This window comes from Arachis ipaensis, chromosome B9, assembly GCF_059453495.1.
Source record: "Arachis ipaensis isolate K30076 ecotype BB chromosome B9, ASM5945349v1, whole genome shotgun sequence".
NCBI lineage: Eukaryota > Viridiplantae > Streptophyta > Magnoliopsida > Fabales > Fabaceae > Arachis > Arachis ipaensis.
In genome coordinates, this window is record NC_142444.1 from 158,960,233 (window position 1) to 158,981,041 (window position 20,809).

Here is a 20,809-nt window from a genome sequence, read left to right on the forward strand (position 1 = left end):
GGCGCACTGCGGCAGGGGGTGAAGTCTCTTTGTCTTCAGAGTGCCGGTGAATTGCTTTTCTGAGTTTTTGAGTTTTAGATGTGGGGTCTTGACGTTTTTTGACTTCTCTTCTTCTATTTTGAATGTGTTTACTAAATCATTAAATGATTTAACATTTAATTTAGAATTTTAAAAGTTAAAATTCAAACTTGAGTAATTTAAATTTATGACGTGTATTTAAATGATAATGTATTATTATATTAAATATATTAAATTTGAAACAGAAATTTAAAATTTAAATTTTAAATTTTAGTTTGATTTAATTTGTATTTTAAATATAGATTTAATTTTTAAAGACACTAAATCTATTTACAACTTTTTAGATGTGTTTGTTTTAGTTTTTTTGAATTATTGTAAGAAATGGCTGAATATTGTAACATTGTTAAAGGATACCTAGTTGAACTGTTTTTTTATTTTGATTTATAGTAAGCTCATTTTGTTCTCTCTTTCCAAGCCACGTTGCAGCCTGTTATGGAGAAATTGGAACTTGGTTCCAAGGAGACCCTTGGAGAGGTTACTCTTCTTGAGGCATTCATTAATGGTTTAACCGAAGAATAATGGGCTGATTTTTTTTTGTTATGGAGGGGGTGTAGGTGCTTTGTAAGGTTATGGAAGATAGGGGTTCTACATTATTATGTGGGACAGTTTTTTTATCTGGTGCGAAAAAATTGGACCCTCCGAATTTTTTGTTTTCATGAGTTTATATGTAAATCAGATGGTCCGTTTTGTTGGGAGGAAATGAAACTTACATAATGAAAATCGGATCCTGTAATTTTTTATTGAATAAATTGGATGGTCAGTTTTATTCGTTGGAGAAGTAGGTTCTAATAGTTGCATGGTCTGAGTTGTGCAAAATTTTCGTTTTTTTAATTCACAATAAATAAAATTGGACCGTCCGTTTTCTCTGACACCACCCCAATGTCAAGCACCCCTCCTCTCCATATCAGCATTTAGCACCAAGCCATGCCTCGATATTAAAATTTATGTAAAATTATTTTTCATGTTAAATTTGTTATGATTTTATACTTTTATAGATAAAGATTGTAATTTATTCTGTAATTCTATACTTAAATCAGTTTAACTACTAAGTTTTGTATTGGAGACAAATATGTTCAAATTATCTCAAAAAATTAAAAATATCCGCAATATCAGTTGAAAGGAAAGAAATAAAAAAGAAAGAAGAAAAGAAATTTTGAGTAGAATATTTTTTTTAAAAATATATTTAAATAAAAAAAATAAGAAAAGAAAATAATATATAATATTATAAAAAGATAATTTTATTTTTATATATTTTAAAATGTATTAATAGAGAATAATATTGAAATATTAATATAAGTACATTTTTTTATTTTATTTCCATCTAATGTTAGAGAAAAAAGAATTTCAATAGATTTCACTTATTTTTTTACACTATTTATTATTTTTTTTTTACTTTTTTATTCAACTAAACAAAACAAAAATTCTTTTCAATTTCTTTCTCTCTTTTTTTTTATTTTCACTTTAAACAAACACATTTTTATAGACGGTTGTTAAAAGAGTAAATAGTATAATATTATTTTTTTTGTGACTAAATTGTATAGTACTAATATTCTTTTGAAAAAAACTTGAATCATCTAAATTATTAACTGGTTCAAATAATAAAAATATTATATTAACACAAAAAATTAGTTTTTATTTATCCAAAGTCAATGATATTTTATTAATAGAAATAGAAAGAAACAAGTGTCTATGTTACAAGGACTTAAGAAAGCAAAAAAAATCTCTTAAGTAGTGTTTGGTGGAAAGACAGAAATGAAAAGACTGAGATTGAGAGACAGAGACTAAGAGACAGAAATTGGAATAAATCTCAATATTTTGTTTAGTGCAAAATGAGAGACATAAATTGAAAGAAAAATGAAACTCTAATTTAATAAACACAAATAGTAAAATTGGAATTAATGAATTGAAATTAGGGTATTTTAGGTATAAAATGTTATTAAAGTTTCAGTCACTATCTCTAAAAATATTAGTCTCATGTGTCCTCACTTTTTGGAGGTACTAAAATAATGAAATTTTAGAGATAGAGATAGAAATTTTAGTATCAGTCTCTGAACTAACAAATCAATCTCTATCTCAGTATCTCAAAACAAACGCTACCTTAAAGATATGAGAAACGAACAAAACATGAAATCAAAAGAGAAAAGTGAACATTAATAATAAGAATTAAGAGAGAGATTGGCGCGAAAAATCTTGTCGTTCTTGATATAGCTTTCTCACTGAAGCTACTATTTCCCTTAGGGTGCGACATTTGTGCTAAAAAATCCAGCTATTCTATTCCTTTCAGGTCATCTAAATTTCAAAGAGTTATCGCAACTTGTTGCAACAGAGATTCGCCTCCTATTATGCCATATGCTTGAGCTGCCATCATCCATGAGCTGAATTTAAGAACATTTGGACCAGGTAAGCACCAATTAAATTAGCTAATATATATCTATGTTAGTGTTATTAATTACAGAAGTTTACGTATAAAAATTATAAGAGGTAACTACCAAATCGGTACCTAAAAGATTATGACGCTGACAAAATGGTACCTGACTTTTGTTATTGACAAAATAGTCCGTACAAAATTTTAAAATTTGACAAGCGTGTCCCCAAGCTCGCCGGAGCAAATCTCCGTCAAGCAGAATGCTAAAGTGGCCACTGTAACCTGGCAAACCACCCCCAAACCCTAATCCCTCCCTCCCCAGCGCATACTCCCCCTCCCTCTCCCTCCCCATCGCAACCCCCCTCCCCTCTCCCTCCCCAACGCACACTCCCCCCTCCCTCGCCCTCTCCATCACAACCCTCCCCCTACCCAATGCACACTCCCTCCCCATCGCAGCCCCCTTCCCTCTCCCTCCCCATCACACCCCCTCCCCAATGCACATTCCCCCCTCCCTCCCTCCACTACCACTAGCAGCAACAACCACCTCAACATCAACAGCAACAACAACAGCAGCAACCCCAATGCACACTTTTCTCTCCTTCCTATCGCAGCAACAACCTCAACAGCAATAGCAACTTCAACGGCAAGAGCACTATCAAGGACCATTGCCATCACCATCGGAGCGACAACAAGACCTGGAATAGCCGTATCTCCTCAGCCCCTCAGGCTTTCTCTCTTTCTCTCTTTATATTTATACATGTAGGTTATGTGTTTGTGTAAATGTCTGTGTGTGTGAATGGATATTGTTATTGTTATGGTCCTCCGATAAGAGAAGGAAGGAATGAGGGAAAAGAGAGAAGGAGGAACAAGCAAGGTTAGGTTTTGAATGTGCAGGTTCTTCCATTGGTTCTGTTTTGGGTTCTGATGGTGTTGTTTCTGCTGTTATTGAGGCTTCTACTGCTGCAATTGGGGAGGGAGAGGGAAGGAGGTAGTGTGCGTTGGAGAGGGGTGCTGCAATGGGGGGGAGGGGAGAGGGAAGGGGGTTGCGATGTGGAGGGAGTGTGCATTGGGTAGGGGGTTGCGATGGAGAGGGAGGGGGGAGTGTGCAATGGGGAGGGAGAGGGAAAGGGGGTTGCGATGGGGAGGAGGGATTAGGGTTTGGGGGTGGTTTGCCAAGTCACGGCGGCTACGTTAGCATTGTGCTTGCCGGAGATTTGCTCCGGCGAGTTCGAGAACACGCTTGTCAAATTTTAAAATTTTTTAGGGACTATTTTGTCAATAGTAAAAGTCAGGTACCATTTTGTCAGCGTCAGAATCTTTTGGGTACTGATTTAGTATTTACCTCAAATTATAAAATTTAAAATTTAATATATTTGTTATGCATTATTTAAAAAAAAAAAGTTAAATTTTTTTTATTAAACCTTATATGTTATATCTATGTTTATTGTTTCACACTTTTCAATATATATTTCATTTTCTAATATGTATTATATATAAATATATGTCATAATATTCAAACACCCCTTTAATTTGTTGGTCAATCTATTGATATAAGCTTCTATTATTGTTACACATTGTTATTAACCTCTTATTAAAGTATTTATATTATGATGCAAAAAATATGGAGTTTTCTTAAACAAATTTTTTATTGATATTATAAATTATAGCAATGGTACGATTAAATTTTATGAAAAACTTTTATCACATGAATTTGATGAAAGTTGATTTTTTTCCTCTTTGAAATATATAAGTGCTAGTTTTAAATGGTACATATTTAATATTTTCTTCTTTTTAAAGTTTAAACGGGTTAATAATGTTGGATCCGGTTGGATACTAACTCCATTACTTCAACCTGACCCAACCTTTAAAACGTAGATAATGTTTGCCGTTTTAGACAATCCTCCTCTTCCTTTTTGACCTTCAAATACAAAGCTACTATCTTTCAATTCCATTCCCAATCTTTTCTTCTTCAAAACCCTAATTCCGATCTCCAATATCCAATCTGAAATCAAGTAATTTCTCTGCTGATTTCACCAGATCGGCTTCGCGATTACTCAGGTATATTTACCTCCTTTCATTTATCTTCTCTTTCGATTATCTTTTTCTGAGGTTCTGATTCTTGAATTGTATTTGTTTTTGTTGCACGAGATCTGCTTGATTAAATCTCATATGTAAAAATTATGTGTTTCTTTTTGCGTTGTTGTTCGTGAATTCAAGCTGGCTTTTTCTGTTCCTGACCTTAATAAATCCCAAAGAGAAAATTTTCTTGGCTACATATTCCACGATCATGCGAATTACCTTTAGATGTATGGTTTATTAATAATTATAAGATCATAGAACGTTAATTTGATTTGTTCCAGCTAGAATTTGTTATCTTTGACAAAGACTGGTCGTCATGAAATTGAAATTTTATTGTAGCAAATACTTGAAAGGAAACATGCAATTTTCTGTCTAATTTTGGTGGTTTATATGATTTTTCCCAGGAATTATGTCTTTTGTGCGGAATTTTGAACCGGAAGGAACACATCTACACGGAGGTTATAGGTCCACCTATGACGGTAACAACTTTGGCAACAATAATAGGAAAAGGAGCAGGAATGATTATCATCACCGGAACTATAATATTCAGAATAACAACTGGGAAAATTTTGGGGACCATGGTGGCAACTATAATTTTTACATGGCTGATCATGCTAATTATGCTAAGTACGATGCTGTCCCAGCATCCTTGAAAAGGAGAAAATATGCAGCTCCTGCTTGGGAAGATAGCCAGATGTACTATCTTCCATACACTGTCCAAAACAATTTCTCATCAGCCAATTTCCAAGCTCCTCCTACAAGATCCAATGCGGATACATCAACATCTGCTAGCTTGCAGCTTGATTGGTCTATATTTGAAGATGATAAGCCATCCTTCATGTCAAGGGACGAGATTGACAGATATTCTCCATCAAGAAAAGATGGCATTGATGTGCGTCACGAAACACACTTGCGGTACTCCTATTGTGCTTACCTCCAGAACCTTGGAATGCGGCTTGAACTGTAAGACTCATCACTCATATTATCTGACATGGTTATAGCTGCCCCTGTCCCAGTGGTGGGGTTGAAAACTTCATTAGATATATGCTTGCGATGTTGTTGTTATGGATTTAGTTCATTGCATGATACTATTTTGTGCCAATGTGAAAGCATGACATGATTTTTTAACAGGCCTCAAACTACCATTGGGACGGCTATGGTTCTATGCCACCGATTTTTTGTTCGGAGATCACATGCCTGCCATGATAGATTTGTGAGTTCTATTTCCCTCTAAATTTTAAGGCATGTTTTATGTTCCTTACTAAATGTTTCAGAGATAGCGACATCCGTGGTCTGATTATATGCAAGTAGGTCTGATTCTATATCACGTAAATGGTTCAAGCTCCATGTTTTTTAATTTTTTGTGTTGTGCTACAGTTGATTGCTACTGCTGCCCTTTTCCTAGCTGCAAAGTCGGAGGAATCGCCACGCCCTTTGAACAATGTTTTGCGGGCATCTAGTGAAATCTTACATAAACAAGATTTTACTATGTTGTCCTATCTTTTTCCTATTGTGAGTATACTTCTGACTGCCCAAAATTGTCTCCTATATATTATGTTTCTTGTGGAAGATATCCAGAGAATATTAAATAGTCTAGACTCCATCACCTCTTACGTGGCTATGCCTGATATGTTCGTAAAATCAAGCATGAAAATGATTACCTATTAAGATGATATTTAATCTCTTTATATTACCATTGAATACTAGTTTAACGGATAGTAATTTACAATTGTACTGAATTGATTTGTGTCACAGGATTGGTTTGAACAGTATCGTGAGCGATTGCTTGAGGCTGAACAGTTGATTCTGACTACCCTAAATTTTGAACTCAATGTGCAACATCCATATGCACCCCTTACATCTGTTCTTAACAAATTAGGTCTATCAAAGACCATTTTGGTGAATCTGGCTTTAAACCTGGTCAGTGAAGGGTGAGTTTTCTTCTCTTAATCCTGTACCTTCTACAATTGCTGCAGTGATGTTTGTTTATACCATTTATTTTAAGAAGAGAACTGATTGACTCATGTCAAATTGGTTAAATGCTTTTAGACATTCAATTTGTTTGAGTGCCCTTTCATTGGTTTCTGACTTGCCTCCTGTTATCTAATACAGTGATTGGAATGAAAATTACTAGTTTAGTAAACAGCTCATGTGGGGCACTGGGTGTGTTAAACCTCAAGCAATAACATGTCTTGAGGTCTGGAGATCTATTGGCTGAGGAAGATACATTGGTCTTTACCCTTCTAAATTTTGGTGCAAGATAGTGTTGATTCTCAAAATGTTGTTCTTTAGTCCAACATCTGTGTATGTATTCTGTCATGGGATATTGATTCTTTTGGCATGCATATAATTGCAGGATATTCACAAGATTAGCGTGCTGGCCTATATGATATTCTTAGCTGGCGGATTGATATGCTGTTCATGGAAAGTTTTGTTTTTCTTCTGAAGTTGAACTGCTGATGTCTAATGGATTGCTTTAGTCTGAATATGTCCCATGGAATCTTATTGGGGCTACCCGAGATAGCTACAGGAGCCCCAATCCAGATTTTCTATCCAATGCCTTGTAGTTGCCGATGACCTTGAGCCGAATGTGCTCTTGTTGCTCATTTAGTAAAAGGGTTGGAAGATCATGAAATGATCTGAAATAAACCAACAAAAAAATTCACAGAGTCCAAAATTCATAAATGGACCGAGTCATTTGTTGTCCTGGAAAAAAAGAAGTCTCAGCTAAAAAGGGTTGAAAGATCTTAGAAATGGTTCTGCTCTTTTAATTAATGGTTGGAGATCATAGAAATGATCTGAAAAAACCAACAAAAAATTTCAAATAGTCCAAAATTGAAGCATGAACTAAGTTGTTTGTTGAAAGGGAAAAAGAAAGATCATAGCCAGTCAAATGGATTGGGAGATCATACATTGTTTTTTTAGTAAAATGGGTTGGATGGTCATACAAATTAGAAATTATTTGAAAAAACCAACAAAAATTTTCAAATATTCCAAAATTCAGATATGCTCTGGGTCATTTCTTATCCTGAAAAAAAAAAAATGCTAGTCATTCCTCAGTTGACAAGATGTTGATGTCTTTCCTGCTCAGTTCCTATGCTGATACTGAATTTTTGTTATTATCCCTTTTTTCTGGTACATTTATTTTTTGTTTCTTAAACAAATAAAGCTTTTCACGTGTTCTAGTAATTGGTTAGTGAAAGCTGTTAATGCTATCTTATAATTGAAATTTCTTTGGTTTGTGAAAGTTGTCCCAAATTCCCCCATTCTCCAACCACATTGAATTTGTTGGTCAATCAAATGGAATAGTTTGGACAGCTTTCTCTTCCACGAGTGTTTTAAATTTTGAAATTATTTCTTTTATCCCAGTTTAGACTTTAGTGTAAGAGTGTGAGTGTGTGTGTGTGTGCGTGCGTGCATATTTTATTCTTTAACACCTTCTAAATGATGAATATTATTTTTCAAAATTTGTACTGATTTTTCATCTGTTCAAGTGATTTGTTTGTAGTTTCTTTGTCCAAAGTTAGGTCTGGTTAAGTTTGTAATGGGAATGGGTACTTTTCGTTACAGGAAGAAGAAAGTAATATATGGCTATTTAAAATTGTCAGACTCTTAATTCCATTTTCGAAAAAGTTTCTTTAGTGTAGCATTCCCAGGGATCCAATTGTGATATACGAGCATTGTTCATGATTTGGAATTGGTCTGTTCATCCTTTGTGTAAACCTAGGTTATTTCGAAATGTAGATGTTGAACCTCCCAAATTGAAATCCATTATGGATGTGTGTCGTATATTTAGGGGTAGATGACTCAAAGGCAAAGCCTACTTGGCTAGCGTGTGTAGCTTGCAGTTCTAGATGCCTAACTCCTTTTACTTTAGTGGTTTTCCTGTGTTTGTAAGACAAACTTGTGCCCTTTATGTTTCTGTTCATCTGGTAATAGTTGATCTCTTAATTTTAAAAGTTCCTAAATTTGCTTATTGAATAGAGTACTGGTTCTGTAGTAAAAAAGAATTCAGCCATATCAAGGTCATCATTTTTAGGTTCTAGGACATCAAATGCATGCTGCCATTTTTCTGGATTTGATTGTTATGGAAAAATGTATTTATTTGCTGAAGAGATGTAATTTTTTAAAGGTTTAATTCCATTTTTACATGCTTATTATTTAGCAATATACGTAAATCAAATAAATAAATAAAATATCAAAGAAATTGATCTATTATGAACCAGTTTGTGAGCTTAACAAACTGAACATCCAAATTCTTTTTCAGAGGAACTTAATTCAAACCCTGTAATAATAAGCAAGGTAAAAGCCACCCCACACATTTTTAATGAGTGGGGCAGCCTGAGTGGTTCACTGGTGGCTCTGCTTCTTTTAAGCATATGTTTATATATTTGACAAAAAGAAAATAATTTATTAATCTTTGTTATTGCTCATCAATGTTGAGTCTGTTAGCACTATGAATTCTGGATCTCCATTGACCATTGCTTTAGATTTTTCGCAATTTATATGGTATTGTGTTGAGAACTGTGTAGCACCTTAAAAAAAATTAAAAAGAAGAAAAAATCTGCCCTTTGTAGCACTTTTAATGTTTCAGAAAGTTCTGCACAATTTCTCTGAAAATTATAATGTACTCCATCTTGATAATTAAAGAAGGTTTGCTCCTGCTTTGTTTTATCCCTGTTCCTTGGGAAATGGAACAATTGATATCTTAGGCGGCTGGTGTTTAGTGTGGAATAAGTTGCATTCATAATAAGCATTCCAATGTGCATGAATGCATGATAGCAAGAGTCGTCAGGTCAAAATGTTGAGCAGAAGATGTGGCATTGGCATTAGCTTTGAAAGATTCAGTTGTTTGCAATTTGCAGCGCTACATGCATGCTTTCTCATTTTAATTGCATGTACTTTGGGAGTTTAAAGCCCCTACAGCGGATTTGATCCTGGAAGTATGTTCTCTAAATGAGTATAAGATATTGCTATAGTTTGGTATATCAGCAATCCTGCACAGATTCTTGGAATATTATTCTTCCTGAGTTGCTGCTTGTATAGTTGGTAAGAAAAGTTAATAAATTTGTGCTTTTCACTTGGTAGGAATGTTGAATATGTTTGTATGATCTAAGTTTATATTCCCTGCTTATTGTAATAGCTGACTTGATCTGTCATGGTAGAATCATATGCTAAGTTGTCCAGAAATCTTCTATTATTGTTGCCTCGGATGGTTAGTTTGCCTATTTCTAGCTATTTGTGTTGACCAATGCTGGCGGTAGTTATTTGTCTCGAATGACCTTCTGAAGCCGAAACATGTATTGCAGGCTTCGGAGTTCTCTTTGGCTTCAATTTAAACCTGAACATATTGCTGCTGGAGCTGCATATCTTGCTGCCAAGTTTCTCAACATGGATCTTGCTGCTGATCGGAACATCTGGCAAGAGTTCCAGACAACACCATCCATTCTTCAAGGTAACCTAATCCCACATCCTTTTTTAATATCAAGATTAGGATAAATCTTATGCAGTTAAAAATTGAGCGATCTTTATTATTTTGGAAGGTATCTTCTTGAATCGCTGTCAGCCTACTTTTCAGCTGCGAAAAATAGTTTTGTATTTTATATTTTCTGATGATTAATCTCACCTTGTTGCAGATGTCTCGCAGCAATTATTGGAGCTCTTCTGAAAGTATAAAAGAACAAGATAGCATTTACCTTGTAGAGTAGATTCTAAGTACATAGTCAAAATGTCGCAGAGTTGAAATAGTATGAGCCACATATAATCAGTGTTGGGAAGTTTGATAAATAATTTGGCAGATTACAGATTGAAAGGTGTGACCTATGGTTTTCCTAGTGTTTCAGCATCTCATGTATATTTTTATTAAACCTGGATCACACTTTGCATACATTTCGTTGGTGCAATGCAGTGTGATATACTTTGAATTGTCGTCTATACCAACCAGGGCGTCTAGTCTAGTTGAGGAGGAACATTTCCATCATTGGGGTTCCAAGGTGTCAAATTCTGTTTTAATTAATCTTGTAGAAATGGTTTCACGATATAAGGCTTTACATAATTGAATTTATAGAAGTTCATCAAATGTTTACTGAAATATTTTGAATCCTGTACATCGGAATCCTTTCTTATTTCTACATTTCTGGCTTGAAACTCATTTTTGGATTAAGCACCAGAGAGGAATTCATACAATTTAATACATGATAGCAGAGTTTATGCGACCAGATGAAAAGCAGAGATTTGGTGAGCCATCACGGAAATCTCTACATGCATGGGTAGCATTGGATGTAGGTATCATATGGAGACTGTGATACTATAATATATGATATGATAATAATTAAAATTTAAGTATATAATGAAGCATGTAAAATTAATAATAATAATAATAATAATAATAATAATAATAATAATAATAATAATAATAATAATAATAATAATAATAATAATAATAATGGATACAATGGAACAAGTCAATGCATACTAAGTTTAATTGAATAATTCCAGTTCATTGTATAATCATTATTATATTGAATAATGAATAAATATCATAGCACATGGTCTTAATTATCATATAATTTCGCCAATAAATAAATAAATAAAATGGTTGTTATCATATTGCTTTTCGATTCAACCTACCTAAGCCACTTACTTTGACAAAGTGATCAACTTAGCAAAATGGTTACAACTTTCCAATTTCATTATTAAAAATATTGTGCACAAAAAAAAAAGTCATAATAAAAAATGTTGTTTAATTTATATTTTAAAGTATATTTTGCATTTTAATATACGATTAATGATACGTGTACACCAAAATCAGCTACCAGTATAAAATACATATTGAAATATAAATATATATTGAAAATAAATTAAAAATCCACACATATTTATACACAAATACATTGGTGACTGATTTTAGTAGGTAATTTTGGTATACGAATAATATTTTTAATTAATATATATTCTATATAAATGACTGATTTGATAGTTAATTGAGTATATTCGTAGTATATCTATTGAATTATATAGTTAATTGTGATCCATAAATACATGCTTGAGAAAGTATAAGAGAAAGATACATTGAATTTTTTTTGCGTAGTTCATTTCATTTATATTTGAAAAAAAAAAAACATAGTTTATAATAAAAAGTTTTTGCTTAACCTTTGAATTTTTTTTTTTTTGCATAGTTTATTTCGTTTATATTTAAAAAGTTCTATGTATCTCTCTCTTACTTTCTCCACCAAGTATTTACAGGTCACAGTTAACAACATATTGATTTAATTAAGCAGTCTCCAAAAACAACATATGGCGGCCATTGATTCAGGGGCGGAGGAGGGTAATTGTCTTCCTTAATTTTAATTTTTTATATGTAAATTTTAGTTTAATCTCTCTTAAAATTTTATTTTAATTTTATTTTATTATGTAAATATTTTTTGTTCCTCTAATATTTTATCTAACTCTGCCCATGTATTGATTAAACCCACGTTTTCCACACATAACAACTAAGTAAGTAGCCCGTCATATTTTAATTCCTTCAAGAAAAGAAGAAGTTGGATAGGTTCGCAAAAAGAATGTTTCGTTAATGGTAAACGAGTTTCATGTTTGTCAAATCTTGCAGCCGTAAACCTGTGTTCCAAAGATTAAAAAACTCTGATACTTTAAAAACGATGTCAAATTCTTTTTCATTTTATTTTCAAGATATATTGGTATAAAATAATTTAGTTACAAATACATGCATGTAAAAGTTCATACAAATAAATATAGAAATTTACAATGAATTTAAATGATAATAAAGTAGTAAAGCACCAATGAAAATTGTCGTATAATGTCTTTGGACAACTCAACTATGCATGATGGTCATAGTTCTAAGTGCTAAGAAAAATAATAATATAGTTATTATAGTTATGGAGGATTCACATACTTAGTAATTAAATGCAGGTGAAAACGATGACGCATGATTATGATTATGATAATAATGATTATGGGAAGATGCCACGTAGTTGGAAAAAGCTTAATGTGCGCGCAGCTTCATTCTTCAAAGTTGAATTAATACTAATCTCATATTCTCTTGATCTCTTCTGATCGTCGTTCACTTGATCATTCACACCAAAACGCGAATCGCACATTGTCGTTCACTCACTGCTCGTCGTGGTGATGACGAAGATGGATCCAGCACCTGCTGCGCAACGTCGAATCAAAGCCATCAACAACCACCTCACCCCCGCCGCCTCCTCTCACCGTTCTCCCTCCGCTCTCCTCCAACCTTCCCCTACCGCCGCCGAGTTCGCCTTAGGTTTCTCTCTCTCTCTCTCAAAATGAGGATAATGATGTGATATTACTTTGTTTCTGTTGTTGTGGATGAATCTGATTTGTCCTTCTTTATTATCATTGACAGCAAATAATAAACACTAATTGATTAATAAATGGAGTTAATCGCTGTAATTTATGTCTTACTGTTGTTTACACTTTAGAAAGTGTATCAAACAAGTGTGTTGTTTAAAGTTCTTTCACTTTTTTTTTTTAATTAAGAGTCGGTAGTAAAAGGCTTTGTGAGATTTGAATCGAAATCCAGAAATTCAAGAGAGTTGAAAGTTTATTCCCAGAGAAAAGGTGTGAAAGTTTCAGCTATCACTTTTTCCGAGTGCACTGATAAATTATCGTTGTTATTCAATGGAGACCTTTTATAAATTTATATTTTTCTTTTTCCCCCAATATGGACCACTATTCCGCATCTTTGAAATTAATTATCACCTAGGTAGGTGTCATGCATTCGGAATTCTGAATCTTAACACTTCTTTATTGTATTGTATTCCCAAAGATGGATCTAAAATTAAATTGAGAGATGAATCTAATAAAGTAATGTCAGTGATATTGACATCACTAGTTGCAACTTCACCAAAACATTTGTAACTGCTGATCATTTTCCATTCTTTTGCGAAAAATAAAATGGCATATAATATATTTATAATTAATTTGAATTCCAGGCTCCCACTTTTCACGTGCATGGCTTGTTGGTGTTACCTCGTTACTTTTTTGCAATTACTTTCTTGCTCAGGCATGCTATTGATATCACTAGTTATGATGTTTACTTCTGAGCAGAACAAGGTTATAGTGTTGTACTCCCAGAGAAATTGCAGACAGGAAAGTGGAACGTGTATAGGTATACCTCTTCCTCTGTTTTTTGGTCTTCTTGTCTTTGTTTCATCAATTTAGGGCCATTTCTCTGATATTATTGTTACTGTGATTTTCTTTCGTAGATCTGCACGCCATCCTCTGCAACTGGTGACCAGATTTCCTGATAATCCTGAAATTGGCACCCTGCATGATAATTTTGTGTGAGTGTTACTCCTTTTTATCCAAAGTTTTTTTTAATTCAGCTCCATAAGATAGATCATAGAATATAGGTGAGTAATATTAATCGCCAATTCTCCAATACTTCAGTAAGAATTTTTTTTTATGCCTTATAAATTGATATGAATGTTGGTAAACTCTAATAATAGGCATGCAACTGAAGTTTTTCGAGACTACAAGTATCTGGGAACTCGTGTCCGTGTGGATGGAACAGTTGGGGAGTAAGCAGCTCAATTTTCTACCTGTTTTCTGACCTGTCTTGATTTCTTCACAAGATTTCTTTTACATCCTTCTCCTCATTCCTGTTCTTGTTACACTCTTAAGGTACAAATGGATGACATTTGGTGAAGCGGGTGCTGCCCGCAGTGCAATAGGTTCTGGTTTGATACATTATGGAATCCAGAAGGTGAATGCTAGAATTGTATAAATGTGGTCCATCATTGTTCATTTTTACGCATGATATCATTTAACCATTGGTTGGCGTGGTAATTTGCAGGGCTCCTGCATTGGTTTGTATTTTATTAACAGACCTGAGTGGCTCATTGTTGATCATGCTTGCTCTGCATACTCATACATATCAGTTCCTTTATATGATACTCTAGGTATGTTGTTTTTTTATTTATCAGGGAACATTCTTTCATATTTACGTTGGCCTAACTTGTAGATTTAATAGCGAGCAATTGTTTTCTCTGTAGGTCCTGATGCTGTCAAGTACATCGTTCATCATGCTGTTGTACAAGTTGTATTCTGTGTTCCTCAAACATTAAATTTAGTAAGTATATCGGAGCTTCAACTTATACTTAATATAGCATATCGCTTCTGTTATCGTCATATTGTAAGTTCAATAGTAGTGCATATCAATATCTTGTCAATGGTTTTTATTGTCAAATTTAATTTATCAGATACTGAAATGTAAAAATTATCATGCCAATGTAAAAATTATCATACAAAACCCCTTCTTATATATGTCAACTGACTTTGCAGTTGCTGAGCTACTTATCGGAGATTCCAACTATACGTCTGATTGTGGTACGTCTGCATTTGACTTATGCTCATGCTGAATATTCAAAATCAAAGTATATCCTCGCTGATTTTCAGTTTGTATGCAGGTAGTTGGAGGTATGGATGATCAAATTCCATCAATTCCTTCATCATCCGCAGTTAAGGTTATTACATATTCACAGCTATTTACTCAGGTAAACTAGTAGTTTTCTCTCAAATAGTGTAAACTTTATGAGCAATACATATTGCATTCATATTATACCACATGTAGGCTTCACTGGCATTGTTAGAAAGTAAAACTTCTGCTGTGCTCCTTCTATCTATTGGGGTGCATCAATATTATAGTTTCTTTTGCGAATGCTGTTTCGATTGATTTTATCTGCCTGCTATTTACTATATCGTTACCAAATCGTTTGTGGATTTGGATATAGGGGAGCAGTAATATTCAGCCCTTTTGCCCACCTAAGCCCAATGATGTTGCAACCATTTGCTATACAAGTGGTACCACTGGAACCCCAAAGGTACATAACTTCTCCTGAAAAGAAACTCTCGTTTGCTTCCATATTGGTATATTGTTTTCGGATAACTCTTTGAATCTATACAAAGCATTGCTGCTGCATGTTTCTGCTAAACAAATTTTGGTCAGGGTGCTGTCTTGAGCCACGGAAACTTCATTGCAAGTGTGGCTGGGAGCACGTGCACTTCAAATGAAGTTTTCGGTCCTTCTGACACGTAAGCTCATTTTGGTACTCTATAACTTATTAGGCACTGTTTGATGTTGTTGTTTCTTTTGGTATTTTATTCTAATGTCTTTTCCTGAAATTCTTTCAATTTTCAGTTTTATATCTTATCTCCCTTTGGCTCACATTTATGAACGAGCTAACCAGGTCTTCACTGTATATTATGGTATTGCTGTGGGATTCTACCAGGGGGTATGTAGCCTTGAACAAATTAGGCTTCTTTCTTCCTTTGAGATGGCTTACTTCTCTATTTGTTTTGATTGAGTTATGTAATTGCTGCTTTAGATTTGTATTGCATGAGTCTGATGCTTATAGCTATTTGCTTTCACTTTTTAAATGTGATAAAAATAAAGATTTCTTATAGAATACTGTAGCGTTAGGAGTCCACATAATAATTCAGCAAGAAAAATGACTTTTTTTGTATTGGAACAATATATTTTTGTGAGGCGAACATATTTTTCATGATTGCCATTTCATGGAATTCCACATTACTCTGTCAAAAGTTATGTGCAAATAACAATATTTTATAATAGTTTCCTTGGTTATCAGTAAGTTTTTAAGCTTAGGCATGATAATAAGGTTGTTTCCTTGTGACTTGGAAGTCGAGGGTTCAAATTTTGAAATAGACTCTCTCCTTGCACTGTCAGTAAGTTCACTTACTTCTCCCCTTACAACACCCCACCAGTTAGGAGCTCAATGCAGCAGCCCTCACTTACACTTAACACTTAACAAAGCCTTTCCCACTAGGTAGGGTTAGCTACATGGATTAAAGACATCACAGCATTGTATTTGTTAATATCCCTTAATGTCCCATGCAAATTATCAAACCAACAACCAACCGTGTATGATGTGTAAAGGTAGGTTTTATATTGTTTATATCTGTTTCACTGTATAAAAGGGCAGTCCAGTGCATAAGTATCCCGCGTTAACGTAGGATCCGAAGAAGAGTCGTATCCAAAGGGTGTAATGTAGGCAGTCTAACTTGATAATGATATCAGTGGCTCACTATATGCTGCAATATTTTCATATGAAACTGACACTTCGGTTTTACCATCTGCATGCAGGATAATATGAAACTAATAGATGACATAGCTGCTCTAAAACCTACCATATTTGTTAGTGTTCCTCGGCTATACAACAGAATATATGCTGGGTAAAGTAATATACATTTAACTACACCTTTCAAAATATTAGCTTCCCGTGTTCAACTTCATTGTGCCATTCAATCTTTTTTCCCTTCTCTTTTTGCAGTATTTTGACTGCTGTTAAAACATCTGGTGGTCTGAAGGAAAGGCTGTTTAATGCTGCCTACAATGCGAAAAGGCAGGCACTAATTCATGGTAAATTGTATTCTCAATGAACTATCTTCTGCATAACACGCATTTATATTGCTGCATTGTCCTATTCGTTACAATACTTAACCGATCCCTATTGTGCCATTAACATTGATCCTGCTGATACTTGTATCAAAGTTGTACTTTTCGGTCTTCCTCTGTTGATGGTCGTTATTAATTTCCTGTTTATATAAGTGTCGCAAACATATTCTCAAGAAGAGTGGGCTCTTCAGTTGTGTCTCTTTCAACTTTAGTATCCTTGTAAATGAAACTTATTTTCAGTAATATAATGTGTATAAATATATTTTTCAGGAAAGAGCCCATCTCCCATTTGGGACAGGTTAGTTTTCAACAAGATAAAGGAAAAGCTTGGAGGACGAGTTCGTTTGATGACATCAGGTGCCTCACCCTTATCACCTGATGTCATGGAATTTTTAAAGATGTAAGTTTTTGCACAGGTGCTAAGAAGGATTGTCCTCTTATTATTTGATTTGAATTCTTTTCTTGGTTGCATGACGTGTGAACTGCACAGTTGCTTTGGTGCTCGAGTGTCCGAAGGATATGGAATGACTGAGACTACTTGTATTATAAGCTGTATGGATCTGGATGACAACCTTTGTGGTCATGTTGGCTCAGCTAATCCCGCTTGTGGTAAGTAGTTGGTGTGAATTTTACATCAAATAGCTTTCTCTGCCCTGGATTCATGATTCAAGAAAGACTATAAAAGAAACCATTAAGGAGAAAGGTTGATCAGATAGACGGTAGTCAAATAGCTTAATATAGAGGGAGATCAGGATAGAGTATATATGACAACTATTTTAAGATGATAATAGTTTAAATTAAATATGACTTGTGACAGGATGCCATGGTATGGTCTGATATACGTAGCTGACTAACAATTAATGGGACAAAGCTTAATATTTATTGTTTAGTTTAGTAGTTATTTTTTAGTTTAGAGATATAGAAAGTGGGGGAGATAAGTTGATTTATCAGTTTGTGGATTCAGGATTCTTACCTTTATCACTCAAAGGACCTGGATTAATCACCTTAAAGGAAATGTGAAAGTTGACAATAATTATACAAAAAATAAAAATAAAAATATGGGATTGGAACAATTTTTCTACCTGCCCCTGCCTAATCTGAAATGAATGTAAAAAAGTGAATTTTATTTGGGCTGCGGGTTTGGAGTTCTAGTGCTAAGAGTTTCGTTCTATTTCAGAGATAAAACTTGTGGATGTTCCAGAGATGAACTATTCATCTGATGATCAGCCCAATCCCCGTGGTGAAATATGTGTCAGGGGTCCCATTATTTTTCAAGGTTATTACAAAGATGAAGTTCAGACGTAACCACCTTGCTTGTTCTGTGATTTCTTTTAATATTTTCAATGAGATTTTTATATCTTTTATGAGATTTACCTTGTTCGTTTAAAATTTTCCTGAATTTTGATTAAATTGAGCAGGAGAGAAGTGATTGATGAAGAAGGATGGTTGCATACAGGAGATATTGGAATGTGGTTACCTGGTGGTCGTCTCAAAATTATTGATAGGTGAGATAGTACCATCCTAATTATATTTCATATGTTTTAGTTCAAAGCATGGCTTCTTAAAGTACTGTCCATCAATGAAGTGATACTAATCCCGTTGGGCTGCACGTCTGCTGTGTTCATTGAGTAGACTATCAATGCATTTTAAGGTGAACCTTAGTATCTTCTTCAGGTGCTCTGTTCATTGAATGCCATTTTTGCAAGACTTCTAACTTAGCATTACTTCCATTTAACTTTTATATATTGGACTTCAGACAAATGAGCTAAAGCATATATTACTTCTTATCTTCCTGTCTACTTCTTAGCTACATGTAATATACAAACAGGAGATTCTATTTTCTGTGCCTTGTTGTTTAAGTGTAGGTAATAGCTTTTTTCTTTGTCATCATTCAATGAAATCCAGGGTGGGCAATCTTACCTGAATACTGTGTCATGTTTTCTTAAGAGGCGTCAGCTATTCACTTATTTTCAGCCCCCCCCCCACCAAAAAAAAAAAAAAACCACAACAATAGTAGTGAGAAGTTATACAAGAACTCCCTAGTGTCTTATCCAGAAAGATCTATTTTACTCCTGAATTTCTTCGTATCCCTTTCACTGAATTTGTCGAGCATATAAATCAAGATTTTCGTTTTCATTATAGGAAGAAGAATATCTTTAAGTTGGCACAAGGCGAGTACATTGCTCCTGAGAAAATCGAAAATGTATATGTCAAATGCAAGTTTGTTGGGCAATGCTTTGTATATGGTAAGGAAATATGATATTATTGTGTTTAATTTTCTCTGTCTCTCTACTTTGATCCCTGTCTAGCATGCTGATACTTCGTTTCGTTTCATAGGTGATAGCTTCAATGCTTCCTTGGTCGCTATTGTTGCGGTGGATCCAGACGCCATGAAAGCATGGGCTGCTTCAGAAGGCATTCAGGTAGTTTAGTTGTTAACTATCAGATCAAATCCTTTGGCTCATAGGTGTAACCTAAAGTCCTTAACTGCCTAGAGAAGAAGTTGATTCTCTATTTTGTAGACATTGTTAAAAAGAGATTTAAACATAAGGTTTAAATGTAAATATGATTTATGACAGGGGACTTTAGCATCATTTGATTGATCTAGGGATATAGTCATATAGACATGGAGCCGAATTTGTTTTAACTTTTAAGTAACAAATGGCCTCTTTTTCGTGGTGTTTGTACCTATTTTTATGCACATGCGCTTCTTTCTTTCTTTTTAATTATTTGTAAAATGGTTGTTGTATGTTTATCTCGATAAAGTTAAATAGAACTCCTTTTAGTTTTGATAAAAGATTTATAAGTTGTATAGGTTAAACACGGTATGTTTAAAATATGTTTTGACTTAAAGCAACATCCTGTATTTATATCAAATTTCAAGGGAGGTTCATCAAAATTTATTCCTTTTATTTTATTTTTCCTTTAAGGGGATGGTGCTGATTTTTGAAAGCAGTGTGTTCCAATAAGTAACTTATAATCCCTATTTTCTGTGCATGGATGCAGCATAATGATCTAGCACAACTTTGCAATGATCCCCGAACAAAGGCTGCTGTCTTGGCTGATATGGATGCTGTTGGACGAGAGGCTCAGGTAAGTATAAGTTATTCACTTAATGTTTTCAAGTTCAAGTCACCTCAGTTTCAGTAGTAATTAGTTTTCTGTATCTTATTTGATGCTATGCAGCTTAGAGGTTTTGAATTTGTAAAAGCTCTAACTTTGGTGCCTGAACCATTTACGATAGAAAATGGTCTTCTGACACCAACATTCAAGGTAAGCATAGAGTCCTCATCCTTTCAAGTGTGTGAGATTCACCTGTTAAGTGGCAATGAAATCATGTTCTGTGTACGTGCATTTTACTTTTCAGGTTAAGAGGCCTCAAGCTAGGGAATACTTTGGCAAAGCAATATCTGATATGTACGATGAGCTTTCAAGAAACGATCCTACTCAAAAGCCATTGTGAAATTGAGGATCTCCTTCCCTATCCGCAAACTGGAAACATTGGCCTAACTGGAAAGTTCCTGCATGTTTTTACTGTGTTGTATTGTCTCATGATTTGTTCATATTCTTCTCTATCTTTTAGATTTTTGAATAGTATATTATTATTTCTTACAATTACAATAAGATGCATTCTTTCTTTGGTTTTTGGGTAACATAAGATGTCTCCTTTATTCGGTGGTTCATCACCACTTATCATCAAGATAGACTTCTGGCTTAATTATTGTTATTTTGATCCTAAAAGTACTAGTAGATTATGACCAGAGTGATGATATTGGTTAGTTAAAGGTACAAATAAGAGAATAGTATTGTTGTGGGTTTTTATTTTT

The 20,809-nt window shown here is 34.1% G+C and overlaps 2 protein-coding genes across 9 annotated transcripts; both read left to right on the top strand.

The window, feature by feature from the left end:
* The first annotated feature begins 4,247 nt into the window (after nucleotides 1-4,247).
* Nucleotides 4,248-10,613, top strand: LOC107617569 (cyclin-T1-4). Of its 7 annotated transcripts, none has more exons than XR_015899878.1 (9): nucleotides 4,248-4,501; nucleotides 4,927-5,485; nucleotides 5,654-5,735; nucleotides 5,900-6,034; nucleotides 6,278-6,453; nucleotides 6,879-9,571; nucleotides 9,666-9,737; nucleotides 9,832-9,977; nucleotides 10,159-10,613. XR_015899878.1 is itself a non-coding variant. In XM_016319349.3 (7 exons), exons 2-7 carry the CDS (start codon nucleotides 4,932-4,934, stop codon nucleotides 10,188-10,190), a joined length of 1,125 nt encoding a protein of 374 aa, XP_016174835.2. In that variant the 5' UTR covers nucleotides 4,288-4,501; nucleotides 4,927-4,931; the 3' UTR covers nucleotides 10,191-10,613. The 7 variants fall into 7 exon arrangements, 1 of the variants encoding a protein (XP_016174835.2); XR_015899881.1 differs by having other exon boundaries at nucleotides 4,317-4,501; nucleotides 6,635-9,571; nucleotides 10,159-10,502; XR_015899877.1 differs by lacking the exon at nucleotides 9,666-9,737.
* A 1,142-nt stretch (nucleotides 10,614-11,755) lies between these two features.
* LOC107618827 (long chain acyl-CoA synthetase 6, peroxisomal) lies at nucleotides 11,756-20,700 on the top strand. Of its 2 annotated transcripts, XM_088499790.1 has the most exons (24): nucleotides 11,756-11,849; nucleotides 12,452-12,806; nucleotides 13,613-13,673; nucleotides 13,771-13,848; nucleotides 14,014-14,085; nucleotides 14,189-14,270; nucleotides 14,361-14,466; nucleotides 14,560-14,636; nucleotides 14,849-14,893; nucleotides 14,974-15,060; nucleotides 15,298-15,387; nucleotides 15,513-15,598; nucleotides 15,705-15,798; nucleotides 16,671-16,759; nucleotides 16,858-16,946; nucleotides 17,253-17,382; nucleotides 17,473-17,591; nucleotides 18,160-18,283; nucleotides 18,401-18,487; nucleotides 19,125-19,228; nucleotides 19,320-19,405; nucleotides 19,989-20,075; nucleotides 20,169-20,255; nucleotides 20,350-20,700. In XM_088499790.1, exons 2-24 carry the CDS (start codon nucleotides 12,668-12,670, stop codon nucleotides 20,443-20,445), a joined length of 2,115 nt encoding a protein of 704 aa, XP_088355916.1. In that variant the 5' UTR covers nucleotides 11,756-11,849; nucleotides 12,452-12,667; the 3' UTR covers nucleotides 20,446-20,700. The 2 variants fall into 2 exon arrangements, with proteins under 2 accessions (XP_088355916.1, XP_016176483.1); XM_016320997.3 differs by lacking the exon at nucleotides 11,756-11,849 and having other exon boundaries at nucleotides 12,310-12,806.
* Nucleotides 20,701-20,809: the final 109 nt, after the last annotated feature.

What these genes read in the sequence shown, in the direction of transcription:
- LOC107617569 (XM_016319349.3), top strand. Translation starts at nt 4,932, where the DNA reads ATGTCTTTTGTGCGGAATTTTGAACCGGAAGGAACACATCTACACGGA. An exon ending in TGTCCTATCTTTTTCCTATT is followed by an intron (nt 6,035 to 6,277) that starts GTGAGTATACTT and finishes TTTGTGTCACAG; the next exon opens with GATTGGTTTGAACAGTATCG. An exon ending in TTAAACCTGGTCAGTGAAGG is followed by an intron (nt 6,454 to 9,831) that starts GTGAGTTTTCTT and finishes CATGTATTGCAG; the next exon opens with GCTTCGGAGTTCTCTTTGGC.
- LOC107618827 (XM_088499790.1), top strand. Translation starts at nt 12,668, where the DNA reads ATGACGAAGATGGATCCAGCACCTGCTGCGCAACGTCGAATCAAAGCC. An exon ending in CGCCGCCGAGTTCGCCTTAG is followed by an intron (nt 12,807 to 13,612) that starts GTTTCTCTCTCT and finishes ACTTCTGAGCAG; the next exon opens with AACAAGGTTATAGTGTTGTA. An exon ending in CTCAGCTAATCCCGCTTGTG is followed by an intron (nt 17,592 to 18,159) that starts GTAAGTAGTTGG and finishes GTTCTATTTCAG; the next exon opens with AGATAAAACTTGTGGATGTT.